At 39.4% G+C, this 17,876-nt stretch overlaps 1 protein-coding gene across 1 annotated transcript; it reads right to left on the minus strand.

Annotated features, from left to right (window-relative positions):
• Positions 1-955: 955 nt before the first annotated feature.
• Positions 956-13,987, minus strand: palm1b (paralemmin 1b). Its single transcript, XM_027008592.2, has 7 exons — positions 13,585-13,987; positions 8,400-8,445; positions 6,791-6,871; positions 3,368-3,489; positions 2,440-2,509; positions 2,036-2,057; positions 956-1,676 (listed from the first exon to the last, which is right to left on the minus strand). The coding sequence occupies exons 2-7, from the start codon at positions 8,442-8,444 to the stop codon at positions 1,273-1,275; spliced, it is 744 nt and encodes a 247-aa protein (XP_026864393.1). The 5' UTR covers position 8,445; positions 13,585-13,987; the 3' UTR covers positions 956-1,272.
• Between the last annotated feature and the right edge of the window lie 3,889 nt (positions 13,988-17,876).

The raw sequence follows: 17,876 nt of genomic DNA on the forward strand, positions 1-17,876 counted from the left end.
TGATGCTTATTTTGTTTTGGCCAGAAAAAAACACTATAAACATACAGCAATTGCAGACACTGTACAACAAACATTGAAAGACCCACAAATCCATAGTCCTTGCATTGGTACAAAAGACTGTATCGTTGAATGCTCCATTCTAGTAGACAATTCTGAGATGGAATGCACTGTTTGAGAACAAATGTTAGATGTTTGATTAAATGGGAGGTATTTGGTATTTTTAATTTTGTCATTTTGTCCTTATTGCTCACAAAACAAATCTGGTCCTTCTTGTTGAAAAGGTACTGACAATTTATTTGGAATTTGATTTGAAATGTAAGAAGCACTAGCATATGAAACATGATTTGAGAATAGAGCATTGGGATGACCTTTTATTTGTCTCACTGGATAAACCATGTTCACTTGCAGCATGAACAGTCATAAATACATCAAATATATTTACACATATTTTGCTCTACCATGATGTGTGCTTGTGAACTAGTCTATGTACCTGTCCTCACAGTGGTCTGAGATGATTGAAGAAAGAAAAAAAACAAACAAACAAAACAATACTTATATTATAAAAGCATAACTTTATATGTTAATATAATTATTTGATCTCATCAATAAAGTAAAATTTTAGAAACACTACTATAAGAGAGATAAATAGCTAAATATTTATAGAGATGCTGTATTTGTGTCCTTCATATTTTGTTGAAAATGAGACAAGTGAAAGGACACCAAAAAGCTGTCCACCAGGTGGAACCTGAAGTGCGCTTCTACATTCTGTCCTTCCACGAGTGCTGAACATCATAAGGTTACATAATCAAAATATATGTTTATATATATGTTTATGTATATGTTTATATATATATATATATATATATATATATATATATATATATATATATATATATATATATATATATATATATAGAGAGAGAGAGAGAGAGAGAGAGAGAGAGAGAGAGAGAGCGAGAGAGAGAGAGAGAGATAGAAATGTCAACACAGAAATATAGAAAAATATTAATAGAAATAAAAAAAAGAAATACATACTGGACAACGATTGTTTTCTGTAATATACACACAGTAAAAGCACCAGGATTGAATGAACTCAGCGAATACAGTGATTGACTCCACTCTATCTCAGCAGATGCAGATCTGGACTCAAATGAACACTGTGCGAGTTCATTAGACGCAGGTGATTTGGCTGTGCAGGGCCTACATCTGAGTTGCTTGGCACCGTTCTGTTGTCAGGTCATGTGTTCAGCTAAGGGGAGTCCGTACTCAAGCTCACATGACCGTGCAACACTTGCATGGCTGCTTCTCTTTCTTCTTCTCCTCCTCTTTGGCCTCCTCCTTTTTTCCTTCCTCCTGGTTCTTCTCTGGGCTGGACGCAGTGCCATTCGGGGGGGCCTGGTCATCTTTGGCTCCCTCACCTGGCCCTTTACTTTCTCCATCTTCGATGACCACAAACTCCGCTTTTACTGCGTCGTCCATGCCCAGGGCTTTCTTAGTGTCATCCTCGCTTTCCACGTTCTTGTAGCCCATGAACACCATGGTGACTGGGTGCTCTGTGCTGGCGTTCTCAATGGCCGTGTCCGGGTTGGTGCACTGCAGCTTGGCTTCGATGCCTGTTATCTGTTTCTTGCTGGCCTGCTCGGTATTGGGGCTGGGCTTGTGGAGACCATTCTCCACTACAGAAGACACAGTGGGAACAGGGAAACAAAGATAAGAAAATTTCATCATATTTTAAAGTGTGCGAGGCTGAGTCAGATTATTGACGATTTTCTGTGAAATCACTATCGCTTTTATGTTTTTGTTTATGATTCAGGAAATGAATCAAGTAAAAAATCAGAAAGCATTACACTGAATAATATTGCTCATTTTGTCTACGAAGTAAAATATAAAAGGTGACTAGCCTGTTACATCAGTGAAATGGCATGACAGCCAGGAGACAAACTGTTAGAATCTTTGAACAAAGACTCCTTTTATTTTGTCAAAATCTTTCAAAAAAGAGCTAAAACTGGGAAAATTTTAACTGAGAAATGCTCACTTTTTCCAGGGCCATCGGATGCCTGAAAGAGAAGATTTAAGACTGATTAAGATTTAATGTATCACAATACAATACATTCCATAGTGTATAGTGTTATGCAGTTATTAGTACTATTAACCAAGGACTTTGAAAAAATGCTAGTATTTCCATGAATGAGAAGGAGTAGCCAGAAAGTAGAATTATGACAACATGATTGATTACTGGTGACTACCAACTTTAAGTCATTGCTAGTCAAGAAAAGACCTGATTAATCCAATAACAAAACATTACATTGGTTTGTCTGATGCAGGATAATCCAATAACACTTTGCTAATTTCTGGTTTGATTTGGGTAAAACACTCATTGTAACACTTATATTGACAATGTCCTGATAGTCATGGTTAGAGTAATCTAGTAGCACTTACATTGTCCTGTTTGTCTCCAGTAGACTTAGCAGGAACACTAGTCTCCAACTCCTCTATCTCCTCCTCCAGCCTGCAACAAACAATGGACTTTATTGTAAGGTTAGAGATATGGATGAATTTACAAATACAGACAGATAGACAAGGCAAGTGATGTTTGCACAGTACATTTCATACACAAAGGTAGTTGAAGGTGCTTTACAAAAATGAGAATAAAAAAATAGGATAAAAAATACATTAAATAAAAACTGTATAAAAGTAAAAAGATAAAAGGAATAAATCAATAAAACAAAGTGCACACATAATAAACCCCTAATTTCATACAGCTCTTAATACCATTTAAACAACAACAACAAAAAAAACTTGCCTAAATGCTTAAAAAAGACTTTAAAACCTTTTTTTAAAAAAAACAAAAACGGCATCTATCAGGTTATATCAAGATGTACCATAATCTGTGGCAGGAGCATGACAGTAAAAGCCCTACACGCAGAATCACAAAGAATAAATGCCCCATCCTTCCATAATAAATCAAAACATTAAGATGGCTGATTCTTTAATTTGACAATACAAGAAACGAAAATCTGAAATGAAAAGTTAATTTGATACTAATATGTTTAACTCTGTATGGAGTAGATTCAACTCTGAAACTGAGTAGGTAGAATGGAATTGGCAGGGATCCTTATGAAGATTAGAAAAAGTTCTGCCCAACAGCAGCAATTTAGCCTTGTCGCGCCTTTGTGGTCATGTATTTCACTAGAGGAAATGATGAATTATATGTTAAACAATGTTGACTCCAGCTCCACTGAAAAAACTGTTTTATATTCCTAAAGGGGTACCTTCAGGTCAGATTTAAACAAAATTCAGACTTGAGATTTATTTAGAAGTGAAACTGATCAAAGATAATGTGAAAGTTCCAGCCACAAATCTCTACCTGAGAATGGATTCCTCCAGTCGTTTGGTCTTGGCCTCATCTTCCTGCAGCTGTTTCTGAACTTCATTCTCTCCACTGGAGGGCGCTCCATCCAAAAGCCATCGCTCTCTCAGTGCCTTGGACTTTAGAGAGAGAAAAGATCAACAAAATGGAATCCAGAACTTCACATAACTTTCACACTTTCTAGCACTCTAAATCAGAATCACACGCACACAAACACAAGTTCACAATATACTGCAAAACTTTGCTGAGCTTCACATCGTTTTGCATGTTAACATATGTATAAAGAATGATCCCAAAAACACAACACATGCTGACTGGCTGCAAATCAGAGCTTTGGAGACCGGACATCGAGGAGATGCAATGTGCTGATGTCCTGATGTACACCACCCTTTTCTTGTTATCTAGGCCATTTATTAGCTCTTAGAGCTTCGCTAGCACATGACCATTAGCTTCTTCCTTTAAGGCATTCAACTAATGCACTCTATGCACATAGCTGGTGAGTGAAACATTACAAGAGGCGCCAGTCGAGGCAGGGCTTCCTGCCAGAGAGCTTATGGTCCTCACAGGGGTAAGAGCGAGGCTGCAAGAATAGGTGAAGTTCCATGGCTGCTGTCCGTGTGGCATGGTGGTTTTGGGGATTTTTTATGTGAGATGTTGTGGAGCAGTAGTGCTCTCAGCTTGGCAGGGCAGAGCTACGTGGAAGGGGGACTTCCTGTTTCTTCCTGTCTCTTGCACTCCTGTACAGTGCAGTACATAAGAAGGGTCATACTGGTCCTTTCTGTGAGCACAGTGATTAAGCAACTCAAGTTACACAAGTATTTATTTTAAATAGACATATATAGATAACTGAGGTTTTTGTTGCATGACCAAGATTATTAACAATCGTTAATTTTTTAATCTACTGTTATTGATAATAAGGATGGATTTGGGGTTTCCTTAAGAAAAAGATTTAGTTCTTTTGGGATCTTTATGTAAATTATGACATCATTGCCTCAAGTCTCACTCTCTCCCCCACCCTATTGTCATCTCTCTTATGACTCCCCTATCTCACACTGTCTTTTATCAACATGGATCAATACTCATACATGTTCTTCACATTTAAAAAAATCAAAGTTACTGCAACCATTAGCAAGCGTCTATAAACTACATTATAAACTCACCTGCTGTGTCAGTGACATTAGATACAGTACAGACCAGTCTCTTATCTCTCTCTCTCTCTCTCTCTCTCTCTCCCCAACTTTGCTCTCTCTATGCCTCTTCCTCTCACATGCACACCCACAATCAAAGAACAGAAAAAATAATACAGAATTAAATAAGGATAATTACATACACATAATCATAACTATACAACAAAGAAACAAATCTACAGAGTTGAATTTATGGGGAATTTAATATTACCCTGCTATAGATGAAAACAATTTCCTATGTAATACTCCTAAAATGATGTGGCATATTTAGCAACGCCCTCTGCAGGTATAGTGAAGTTCTTCATGGTCAGAAAGAAAAGGGACTACATTATTAATATGTTCAAATGTTTTGATATTATGATCGGCTATTCCATGGCTTGTTTCTTTCATTATTATTTAAGTCACTATATTTGAAGGTCATAATTTTGAACAGAAAGAAGGAAGATCTTAAAGTTGCATGGCCAGATACTGGGCCAGTAGGTAAAGTGGGTGAGACATTGTGGAGAGGTGGCTAGCCAGAAGGCCTCTATATTTTACTGAACACTGAACATATATTTTACTGAATATATTTATTTTATATTTTACTGAATATTCACAGCCTGATTGAGAGACTGCTAGGATATTATTGTTCTATTTTTATGTCAATGTGTAAGGGATAATGACCCAGTTCCTTCCAAAAACATTACCGAAGTTTTATCCGTACACTGCTGAATATTTTTATAAATTGCTATTTATCTATGATTTTGCACCTATAAAGCAGAATTGGCTTTACTGTCAAAAGAAGTTGTTTTATGCAAATTAGGAATATTTCTTTTTTCCAATTCGTGTTCAAATAGCATATAAAAGTCTCTCTCTCTTTCTGCATCTCTGCTCTTCCACTCTCTCCCTCCATCTCCCTCTTTGTTGCTTTGCCCTCCCTCTCTCATCCCTCTCTCTCTCTCTCTCTCTCATCCCTCTCTCTCTCTCTCATCCCTCTCTCTCTCTCTCTCTCTCTCAGACCTGCCCTCCTCCCCACTCTGGCAGTATGACAGCTCTTTCTGGCACTGTGTCTGTGACGCTGACATCACCACATGCTCACACCCATCCACATGCACAATACCCTCATAGCCCAAAAGGGAAGACAAAGGATCTGAGCCCGCACTGTTGGAAACCCAGGCCTGCTCGATTGTTCCCCGGAAGAGCAAAATCCCTCATGGACAAAAGACAATTGCAAGTAAAGATTAACAAGATCACACAGATCTGTTGTGACATAAAACAAAGCCATTGATTTTACAGGTATTCCAGTTACACAAACAAGCATGAAAATAATTAAGAGATATTTCATGTGTGGTGTTCATCTGCAGGGGGTTTTGCGCTAAAATTAAAATTAACAAGTAAAATTAACAGGAAATTTCAAGAAAATGGCCAGAACCATGCAAATGATGTCAGAGTAACAAGATGAAAAAAAGAGAAGCTTTCTTTGAATAAGAAAAAGCCCACTAAGGAAACTGTGGCACCTGCAGGCGCAATCTGCTGGGAACACAGGCGGTGTTCAAAGGTGAACCAGTTATTAACAATTTTTAAACTGTAAAATTGTATTGTTAAAATTTTATGGTGAAATTATATCACAATAAAACATTTTTGTATCTATTTACATGCCTATGTTGCTTAGTTCAGAGATGAGACACTGTGAATAAGTTGTTCGCTACAGTAATTTTTATTACTGCATATTTATGTTTAGTGAATTCTGCAGATCTCTAAATGACAAGACTGATTCAAATATCAGAACAGAAAGGTATAAAACACAGAGATACAGCTACTTTTTGAAGGGGATCTGGGCTACCATAACAATACAAAGCTTACAATGAGAGAGGATACAGATTTTTCTCTGGCCCTCAAAACAGGAAACTGTTGTTACAACCACCTCATTCTCGTGTTATGCTTTTCAAAAGAGGGGCTTGAAATAGAAATATTGGCTGTGGGTGCAGAAAAGGTCATTACTCAAGCAGGACACACCCAGGCAGGCTGCACCCCAGGAGTTTACACACACACACACACACACACACACACACACACACACACACACACACACACCCACCTGTTATGCTCAAGTTATGCTCATGTTATGACTTTTCTGTAGGATAATTCAACAAATCGATCAATAAACAACCCAATCATTTCAAAATCAGGCCCATCTGTAATGGTACTATACTATACACTTATCAAACAGTGCTTAGCATTTTTACTGTGCTACCTTCAGGTGCTGGAGTTGCCTGCGTTCATCTTCCAGCTGTCTCCTTTTGTTCTCGATCTCGGCCTGCCTCTTCCTCTTTTCCTAAGAGACAGACAGATAGATAAATACAGAGAGAGAAATGAGGGAAAACAAATCCAAGTAAGGATATTTGCATATCTAGTACATTCACAAAATGTCACAAAACGTCATCAAATTCACCTCAACATAAATATCACAGAAATGTAAGGACATCCAGGGTGTAGCACTCAAATAATTACTTATTCTACCTGTACCTGTGCAAACATTCATTTCAATCAATAATAACCCCTGGATTCACTTATATCAAAGCAAACCTCTTGTGTTGTCAGTACTCAATGCTGACTCACTGCAATAAGGCTGTGGTTTTTAAATGGATCTGGAGTTCACAGAAGCCTGATAAGATAAGCTTCTCTGTCTTTAAATAATAGGTTTGTTTTCATTGGGTGGGTGGGGCTGTTATGTGGTGTGTTATGTTTCAACTCCCTTGGTTGATATTAGTATCTACACAAGCAAGCAACGCCTGTTAGCATCTGGTTCACCATACAAACAGAGGTACTCAGTGATGCTAGCATATGACTAAAGAAATCAACAGCAACAGGATACAGCTAACTCTAAGACAAAGGGAGAAAATCCTCAACGCTCCACTACTCTCCACTATAATACATTAACAGCCAAAAAAGGGGGTCACTGTTGAATTAATTAATGTTTACATTGTTGAATGAACTTCTATTGTTACACAGGGAGGTTTGGCAGGATGCAAAAGAGGAGCTGTGATACATATAACGACGTTTATTTTCAGACACAGAAGACAACGTAGCACTAAGGCCATCGCGGGATCATACACTGACAATGAACTTATATACACACACATTAACAACACAACGGGGAGCAGGTGTGAAACACATGGAGGCGTGGCCACACAGACAAACACGCACACAGACAAACACACACACACACAAACAAACAAACACACATGGGGAGATGTTTGGAGGAGGAGCCGTACCAAGACATCTACAATATTTATTTAGTCTACAAGGAGAGAGGACATACTGTGACTGCATTTATATTGCTACATGCTATGAAATACCTTGCAATATATTATACACCATTGGGGAACCACTGACGTGGTTAAACCAGTGGCAACAGTATACAAACCTACTAGATGCTCATCTAAACTAGCCACTCCAAGAAGTCTTTATGTCTGACTTTAGAAAGGACTAGGATGTAAAAACATCTGGGAAGGAGAGTGCCTGGCAAGAAGGCACTGTGCATGACCCCTCCATCAATAATTTACCAGGCAATAGTGGTGAAGACAGCAGGACATGCATCAGCCTTTACAGAGATTTACAAACGCATTAGGCAATCTTGGACCCACATTTGGCCAAGATCCTCTTTGTTGCTGCATACTTGCCTTATTACATGTTACAAACTTTACTGTATCTTCTTGAATCTAATATCCAAATATGAAAATGAACTATATCACTGCAGAAGAGAAGGGAATTTGTGGAAGAAGATTATCTAGTACAATGTTGCTGTTTTTTGTCTGTGTGTGTGTGTGTGTGTGTGCGCGTGCGTGTCACAGTGCACTTACAGCTATTGCCTGAAGTCGTTCTTGCTGTGTCAAAGCCTCAGACATCCTGCAAAGAAAAATAATATTGATTTGAATTACAATATTTAGATTAAAATTAGTCATGTAATGAATGATGACAATTGGTTGACCAGTAGCATTATAGTAATTCTTTACTCATCCAAGAGAAAACACTTCAATGGCCCATCAAAAAAACTTCATTGGAAATCAATAGTGGACTGAGAAGCTTTTTCCCCTCTTCCCACAAATACAAAAGGCAGAAAGGAGCAGGGATACTGCAGGATCCCTCAGCCACAGCAGGACAGAGGCATGCAAATTTCAGGACTATGAACATTTATTTGCATTCCTCTGTAAATTGATTCCAGACATTATTTATAAAGCTGAAGCTGAGGGAAGCCCTGCTCATGCAGAATCATTCAGCATATGAAAGCTTGCGATTAAACCTGAGTTCTGTGGCCTTGCTTGCACACATAACAGAGCAGAAGTTAAATAGGAATCGACTTAGAGCTTGGGGACTTAATGCTGGGTTGACTGGTACTGTTGAAGATCATTGTGTCTTTCCACCTACTTGTAAATTGCTCAATGCTGCGAATGTTTTGTGTTACAGTGAGCTCATATTGGATCCCGAGAAAGGCTGGGAAATCATTCTGGGCTGGGACTGAGGAACATTTTGCCACAGAGTATCAGAGTTAAAGGTACACGCAGATTAAAAATTAGGTCAGCTATGTAGCCAAGAGATGGCTGTTGGAAGGCCTAGTTAAGTCTGGCACAATGCTGTCTTTTGTCATAATATGCTTTTTTGCTGTGTTTTGCTGTGGTCCACAGAGAAAGAGCTTCTCTTCTGAAACAAGTCCACAGGGAAGAGGCATCCAGCTGATTATGAAGACTTTAATGGTGCTTCCGAGCAGGCCAGTCACATGGCCAGGCCTTCTCCAGGCAAACTGCAAAACATGTTCACAGATGTGCCCTTTCTTTCCCACACATTTCCCTCAATGGAGCTGATCATGTCATGTCAAAAAGCTAACATGTCTAGCATTGAATAAAGGTAACGGGGAGCAGTTAGCATGATTAGGGCAATGCCAATTAGGGTAATGCTACTGCCTTTCATTAACTACTGACAATGTTAGAATTTGGGGTGAGGTATCCTTTTAACATCAACTGACTCCTAAACTCACCCATATATGATAGGATGGTTTGTGAACAGCAATCTACCTACCGCGAACCCACTTTGCACACAGCTAATATTAGATAAACACTGACACTACAACTCTTCACTACATAGAAAGTCATTCAAGCAGTTGGAGACACACTGCAAATGATTCATGCACAACACCTACTCATAACACAGTGTAGCCAACTAACTGTAATGCAATCCATGGCACTGCAAAACTGATCCACACAGAGCCTGCTGAACATCTGTTAGCATTTGATGAGGTCTTTGCATCATGCACATTTTGCATAAAACTTGCCTGTGCTGACTTGCACACTGATTTTCTATATTCTACCAATTAGCAAATCCACCCACATCAAGGGACAGATGATTGCTCCAAGCAATTGTCCTGCTATCTAGTTTATCTAGTTTCTTAATCTGACCCCTGCTCCCAGTATCCTTCACCCAACTAATCTGGGATAATTCCAACCAAATATAACACCAAAGAATTATAATATCTGAAGCTATGGACAATCTGAAGATCAGGACAAGGGAGTAAAGGTTAAAACCATTTCCTTGAAAAAGGTTTAATATCATGCATCTATATTATCTCAGAATCTCATCAAGAAGAATGGAAAAGTCCAAGAGTGGAAGAATCCAAAGAAAAATACAGCCCTGACTAGCGTCTTCTAATTTAGGAGCTGTGACTCCTGTGTAGATGCAGTCAGCTCTGGCTCGTGGTCTGTCCCAGAGTGCCACTGCTGGACAGCAAAGTCAGGCCACAGTTCGACCTTTTCAACACATCACTCACCAGCCAATAAAGGAGCTTTAAATGTCAGGGGAAACAAGAAGCAGCCAGTTACAATGAGCAGCTGATCCGAGCCGTAACATAGTAAGAATTACATCCCGAACAGCAACAGAAAATAGAAAGAGAAAGACAAAGCAACAAAAAAACAAACAAACAATACACCACATCCAAAGGAGTGAAAACCACATCTCGTAGAAGATATTTGTACAAAAGTATTGGCAAGAATCCTCTGTTTAAGTGTGTTATAAAGGTGTAGTTAAATACACATAAAGCGATAATCCCAGGCATGGTCTAGCAGCATCCATGTCTCCCATGAGTTTAATGACGACCGTGAAGATGTTTTATTTTGTGTTAAATATCTGAAACTGTGTAATCTGTGGAAAACATATTCTACAGTTCTGGTTAACAGAGACTGCCAAAATCTGGTTTAAACATTTTTTTAAACTAAATATAAAGGAGTACTTATTCTTAGAACCTGTAATTATATATATTGCTCTGCTCTATTTACCTTAGAATATAAAACTAACATAACCAAACACCGAAGGTGTTGATCTTACAACCTGCAAACACTCAGTTACTGAAGATAGGAAGATAGGTTGTTTCATGTTCAGAGCCTCAAAAGTGGTATTGGTACAGACGATCCTCAATACGCCTACAATGTTTACACTGATGCCAAGGCATAATGTATCAAAGTGATAGTTTTGGAACTGAACCTAGTTTCCTTTCAAGAAAAAGCCAAAAACTAACCTTGTCCTGCACTGTTTCTGAGGCTTGAGGTCAGCTGCATGACAGCAATTTCCCCACTCCAAAGCATAACACAAGCACAACAAACCTGGAACTACCACACCAAGAGGTATTATCTTGCAAAGAATTTGGAAGGGAGGCTTTAGAGGTAAATGATTGAGGAGTTTGAGTACATCCATGGATTGTAAAGAAAGGCATCAAATGGGAGGAATATCCTTCAGCTGTGTAATGTCAAGAGTAGGGGGCCTCAATGGCTGGAGGTTGGGGGGCAGGAAGGGTGGACACCCACCTCCGAGTTCAGCTCCACAGTGCAGACACAGATGCAGCTAGTATCAAGCCAAAGATATGGACTAGCATGTGGGTCATAAGAGCTAGCAACACTTCAGTGCCTCCCTGGCTCTGGAATCTTCTGGACAATTTCCAGCCTCATTCAAGCACTCCCAGATGGAAAGTCACTTGCCAGATGAAGTTTAAGTAGTTCTCTTATTATACTTATCACCATGGTCACTCTGCCTGCCCTATCATTCTACGTTTAAACGCACAACCAAATGTTAATTGGAATCTAAGCTTTGGATTCAAATGTTAAGGCATTACAGGATAAAGTTGAAGCGCTGTATGGTCATCACTTAGACAGAATCATTAGGATATTTTAGTTTTCAGAAGTCAACTGGTGGGTTTGTGTTTCAGAGAGTCTGTCAATTTAAAGTGATAATCGCAGGCAGAGCACTTATAGAAATAGGATAAGATAGAAGTAAGGAGATAAGAAAGCAAGAGGCAAGTCATGCTTTTTTAAACTTTAAAAGACATTGGCCCTGGTCAGGAGTCACAGCCATTGAATGCAAGTATCCATGCGTATGAAAGCGGCATGCATTAGGATGATATTGGCAGCAGGAGAATGTTAAGACTGGGCTTCAACATAGCTGAACTTTAACATCATTGTGTTTTTGCATTTGATATTTAGCACCAACCCACCCCCTGCACACAGACAAATGTATTACATCAAAAATATAATATCAAAGATCTTTGCAAATTTTCTAGTTAGCCTGGTTAGATGCACAGCTTTGTGCTGGTTAACACAAGCAACAGGAAGGCCGGCTGATGCTGTTTCCAGAGCAGTAACAGCAGAGTGCCTGGGTGAAGAATGTGGTGTGACTCAGGACCTGTGCCAGATAAGATACGCTGCTTTGGAAAAATGGCACTGTGATTGCAGGACTCATTCAATTAGCTCTAATGGGTAAGACACTATCTAAATCAGTGTCATGGGAATCTTAAGGCCCACACAGGTTACACTGGCCTAGCTATCACCAACAAGACAAGTAAAGAGTAGCCAAACGAGTTACTGTTTCCATGAAAAACAGGTTAGAACAATGTGTCCTCGGTGTAACTTCTAAGGGCCGATTTAACACAGATGCATTCTAGGTGCACTTATACACAATTAATTAAACACTACAGGTGTTAATTCAACACGGTTGTTTTTGTTGTCTGCTGCAATATTTCATGCTGTCAGTGATTGCATTTCTGATGTATACTACTGCTCTGGTCTGCGTTACCGCGGCCTACTGACCCAGTGTTTCAATTAACTGACGCAGCTTTTGCCGTTAACGGTGTATTAGGTGTAACTGCCTCCAAAGCCCAGGACTCTCTGCGAGTCGTTTAAAGCGTTATTGTTAATGACAATTAAGGTTAAATCATTGTGTTAACATGTCAAAGGACTGATTAACCAATTCTGGATTTATTGCACCACTACCTCAAGAAAAAAATAACGCTTTTTGCCCACTGACGGATGATGACCACATTTAGAAAGTGGGTGGGGGATACACACCAAATGTGGAGGATGAATTCAAAGCTAAACGCAAGGCTATTAAAACAAAGTCCCAAATCCATGCAATATGTATATTATTTCTGACACCCACTTCAATATGTATACAGAAATCGCCGTAGAGGGACAATAACAATAGTCACACACACCAACGTTTTAACCTCATTTGTCAGTAAACCTAACAACATACACGGCCATATTGGAGCATCCCACCCATTCACGTCGTCGGGCGAGTAAAATCTCCTCGCCTCACAACTGCACTTCTCCATGGCTCTGCAAGGCTGGGGCGCTGGAGAAACCCAGATATTTGACCTTATTAAAAGATCGAAACGGTTTACAAATGATTTGTTTCAAGCTCAGAGACACTAGTGGCTAGTGTATCATATAACGGCTACTTAAAATACTGTTACTTTAAAGTACCGCTTATCTCGTTTTAGACGGTAACAATGCATTCCGGTTGACCATTTTGTGGGTAGCCTAGAAAACACATTAGCTCGTGTCCCCCATATTATTCGTCTCCCAGTTATTTATTGGACCGTTTCTGCGTTATTTAAAGCGCCATTGCAAACAACGCCTTAGCCCACAGTAAATCAATATACAGGGATGCCAAAGAACGAAAGACAATAAAACAGCAAAAAACTGCAATCGTTTTCTCATTAGTACTTACTCAATACGCTGTCCCGTTCCTTAGTCGAGAAGTGTTTCTTCTACTTTTGTCTTAGAATGAAACCACTAACGCAGACGTAATGACAATTGGTATGACTTGTAGACTGACACTATCTACTGTTTTGCATAAATTACACAACGAATCTTCAGAACTGCAGTTGTAGACCTTGTTGTTTTTGTAGGTTGTTTTACGGGGAGCGGCGCTCAACCCGTCAATGGATAGGTTTGGTTTCCCTCTCAAAATGACCGAGGCAAGAGATCGCCCGCTCGCTCTCTCACATGGCTTGGTGTGTATGGATGGAGCGTGAGTCCCGACTCCAAAGCCCCCTTTGTTTCCCGCGCAAGTGTGTTAGGAGCAATGTCTGGCATTTGCTCTTCAGCGACTACTGAGACAGAGGGAAGATGTTCATGAAACCCTCCCTCTGGGGAAATGTCAGCTCGATTCGTTTGAGTTGTCCTTAGAAACTACTAAATACAAAAGGAGGTGTTCATTGTTTTGTCTTGGGGATATGTGGAATATAGCTTTCATTTATCCTATACAGCCTAATTTGTTTGTGATTTATTTTATGTTTATTTGGACAGGTATATGTAACCGAAAACTGTAACACTTGTACTAAGTATAATCTGTTGAGAAAAACCGATTAAGATGTATCAGTTTCACCTCCAGTTCACACATCTGAGATGTGTCATAAATGTACTTTGTACATGTACCTTGTCTGCAATGTTCAGTTTGTTGTATGATATCAGAAACATTCCAAGCTGAATTGTCTTGCAGTACTAACATACCTGCTTCAGAAGGTGGTCTGACAAATCTTATATAATCTGTATCCTTTTATGTATTAACATCAGGACAACTGCCCCAAACTGGATTAATATCATATACAAATGGCTCTCTGAATCGTCCCAGCTATTGTCCCATCTCTGGAAAGAAAAATGATTCTCTATATCACCTAAAATGACATTTGAAGCAATGCAGGATTTTGGTTGATAACTTTTTCGTGTTATAGAAATGTTTGAGCAAAATGCAGTAGAAATGTTTTGAAACAGTGAAATATTCATTATATTTTTTCTTTTATTACTTTTTGAATTCATAGCATTAATGAAATACACCCTCTAGCGGGGATAAATGGGTGCATATATCGCTTTGTTGTGATTAAGTACATCTTATATTAAATAAAAAAAATAATAAAAGTTAGACATCGTAACAGTGATAACATTAATATTTAACTATGCAGAACAGAAGTTTAATTTTGTAAAGAAGATGAAGTTGATGAAGGCTCGTGTACTACCATTCTGTGCCTTTATCTAATTGTGTCTCAGACTATACTCGGCTCAAACTAATCAGTTTAAAAATAGCACAGTAAAGTCAGCAGTGTAAATTTGGCTTCTACGGAGTCCATTCACACTCTAGCTATTAACTCAATCATCTCAAACAGTTTTATTGCTTAGCAATTTCTTCAGCCTCCTACAAACACATCGCATTCTGACATGTGTGAATGTGTTCATCGATTAATTAAATAATTTATGAATTCATTCATTCACTCATTTCTGATGCGACATAGGACAAACCATATTGCGTATGTCAATTTTATTACATTGAGAAAACAAATATTTTTCATTTCTTAATGTAAAAGGTATTCATTTGTGCATCAAACTTTTGCTGTTTTCTCAATTAGAATACCGTCATGTAGGCCAGCGTAGCATGCCATATTAGACTATATTGTCCTGTAGGTGGCGACAGTGTTCTATGTATGCAATCCGGCTTTCATCACATTAACGTCTCAGAGCAGGTCACTTGACAATATGTAGTCCCAACAATCGTAAATGCACCTACGCTTTAGTTAGATCAGTTACTTTACTACTAAAGTACAGATAACAATGTTTAAGTGATTTCGGCATTCTCCATAAGCAAAATAATACAGTTGGTCCTAATGAAAAATGGAATAATACATTTGCAACATAACTGAAAATAGGACCACTTCGTCTCGCATTCACGTGACAATATTTTGAATTGCCATGGGTGGTTGAGGTCTCAGGGAAGGTCCTGCAAGACAGATGATGTATCTAAACGTTATTACAGGAGATAATCTTTGTAAATTAATTCTCTTGTGCGGTAATCTACAGTTTATGGCAAATTATTCAAGACCCAGTTTGAACTGACCGATTTCATCTGCTTGCGTCAGGAACGTAGTAGGAAATTCAACATGTGTTCCAAAAGAATGAACCCGTCGGCCGTCTTCGCTTGTAATCGCCTGTGGCCGTGGGCTGATAATGCACTGCAAACGAAGACGTGTAAACGTGCATTATGGAGTTCAACAGGCGTCAACACCCACATTGGATCTGGATACGTTTACACTGCTGCTGCCAACCCTCGTGCCATTAAGTTGAATGCTCAAACTAAAGAGATATAGTCTTTTACCATGGGATTGAGCAGCACCTTCAATCCGGTTTCCTGTGGACATTTATGACTCAGAGAGGCATATAGAGCATCTTCCATCAACTCACTTTCAACCGAATACGTGCTCTTTGGATTTTGTGTTTAAGAGCAGGCTCCAAGGGCGAGAGTTCAGTAAATAAAAGTGCGAGTAGGCTTTGCCATAATTCCGACATTAGATCGACTTGTTTTACTACAAAAAGCGACGATATGTTTCACCCCCCTCAAAAAGAGCAGAGAGCGTCGCTAAAACTAGTACTCAGATTAAATCTTATGGGAGTTGCAAAGCTGAAGGCATCGCTGCAGGGATCTTTCACGTCAATATTAAACAGCCCCCACCCCTTTTAAATTAATTATTTCCGGGGGTGGCTTGTATGAGTCAAGGATATAGAGCTTAGCACTCCAGTCTCTTCTTAAGTACGTTTTGAAGTCTTTTAAAAGTAATTAACAAGTCAGGTATGATAAGAACAGATTGGAGCTTTTGCATTGTAACTGTGTTATCTTACAAACAGACCTATGTCTATTAAACCTGTTAAACATGGTTTTGTTGATTTCTTTCATGAGTCGATTGGCTGGATCCGTATTGACTCACAGCTGTTACATTACATTCTTGTTTTTAAAATGATGTACGCACACAACATATTGACAGTTTGCCCAGTACAGAGCCCCCTCACCCTCTTCAGCAGTAGGGGGAGGAAATCTCTCACATGTGCTGTCACTCTGTAGTAAAGCAAGACCGGGTCCAGATCCGACACCTTCAGCAGCATCTGTACAGCAGGAAAATGCCATCTGCTATAAAGTTGAGCAACCACAACCAGTAGGTTGTATCCGCTGGACAGTTTTATGGGTGTCCAAGAATCGGTGTTAAGTCTTAGCACGGTAAGTTATGGACAACGTCAGAAAATATCAGGACATGACACACGGGAGGAAAATATACTCGGAAACAATTAAACATGGCTAAACGATCCAGTAAACAAGCAAAAGGTTTGTATTTAGTCATGGAGACATAATATTTCTACAATAATAAAAATATTGGAAGACATTCATTTTTTAATGAGCCCGGGCTCAACAACGGTTTAAAATAAGCAATGATGTGATATGAGACTGCTTTTTTTTGCCTGGAAATGGAACTGTGTGATTAGAGGGCTTTGTGGACTGGGGATGATTGCCTTCACTCTGTAAGGTTGGAAATGGAACTGCAGCCTAACAGCACGGTGGGTTTGAGTGCTTCCTAAGAGGGCACATTTCCCTTCCTGTTCAAAATGCTGTCACTGAGCAAAACATGCAGCCCCAGTGATGCATTTCTCTCCTTCTATTTCTGTCATTCACTCCCTCTTTCTGTCATAGTCAGTAACACAAATGCACTCCTTCATGCACACACACACACACACACACACACACACACACACACACACACACACACACACACACACACACACACACACAAATGAGCTTCTGAATTAGCCTGGTCCAGTACTCGTGTCATTGTGTTACAGAGCGTTAGGAGGCCTGCAGGACACTGTCATGACATTACCATGTAGACCAGTGATCACGCATCTGCAAGCAAACCCACATCAGTTCCCGCCTGCTCAAGGTTCCCTGCATCTCTGCAAGCTGCTGCAGGAATACTCTTACTGTGAAGCTCATGAGGTGGGGGAAGCTGAAGTCGTTGATCTGTCACAGCAGCCAGTAATTTGAGGGCTTATTCTGTAATTTCCTATCTGAACAAGGCAGCTCGATATCTGTCTAGGGAAAAATTACACCCGAATGCTGTTACCTCTGACAACCAAAGAATACTGTCATCTCAGCGCAGCAAGTCTGGATAGTATTTCTTAGGCTTCTGAAACACACACAAACAT

The sequence above is a fragment of the Electrophorus electricus genome, chromosome 15 (assembly GCF_013358815.1).
Source record: "Electrophorus electricus isolate fEleEle1 chromosome 15, fEleEle1.pri, whole genome shotgun sequence".
NCBI lineage: Eukaryota > Metazoa > Chordata > Actinopteri > Gymnotiformes > Gymnotidae > Electrophorus > Electrophorus electricus.

What these genes read in the sequence shown, in the direction of transcription:
- palm1b (XM_027008592.2), bottom strand. Translation starts at nt 8,444, where the DNA reads ATGTCTGAGGCTTTGACACAGCAAGAACGACTTCAGGCAATAGCT. An exon ending in CTGGAGGAATCCATTCTCAG is followed by an intron (nt 2,510 to 3,367) that starts GTAGAGATTTGT and finishes TGTTTGTTGCAG; the next exon opens with GCTGGAGGAGGAGATAGAGG. An exon ending in ATCCGATGGCCCTGGAAAAA is followed by an intron (nt 1,677 to 2,035) that starts GTGAGCATTTCT and finishes TGTCTTCTGTAG; the next exon opens with TGGAGAATGGTCTCCACAAG.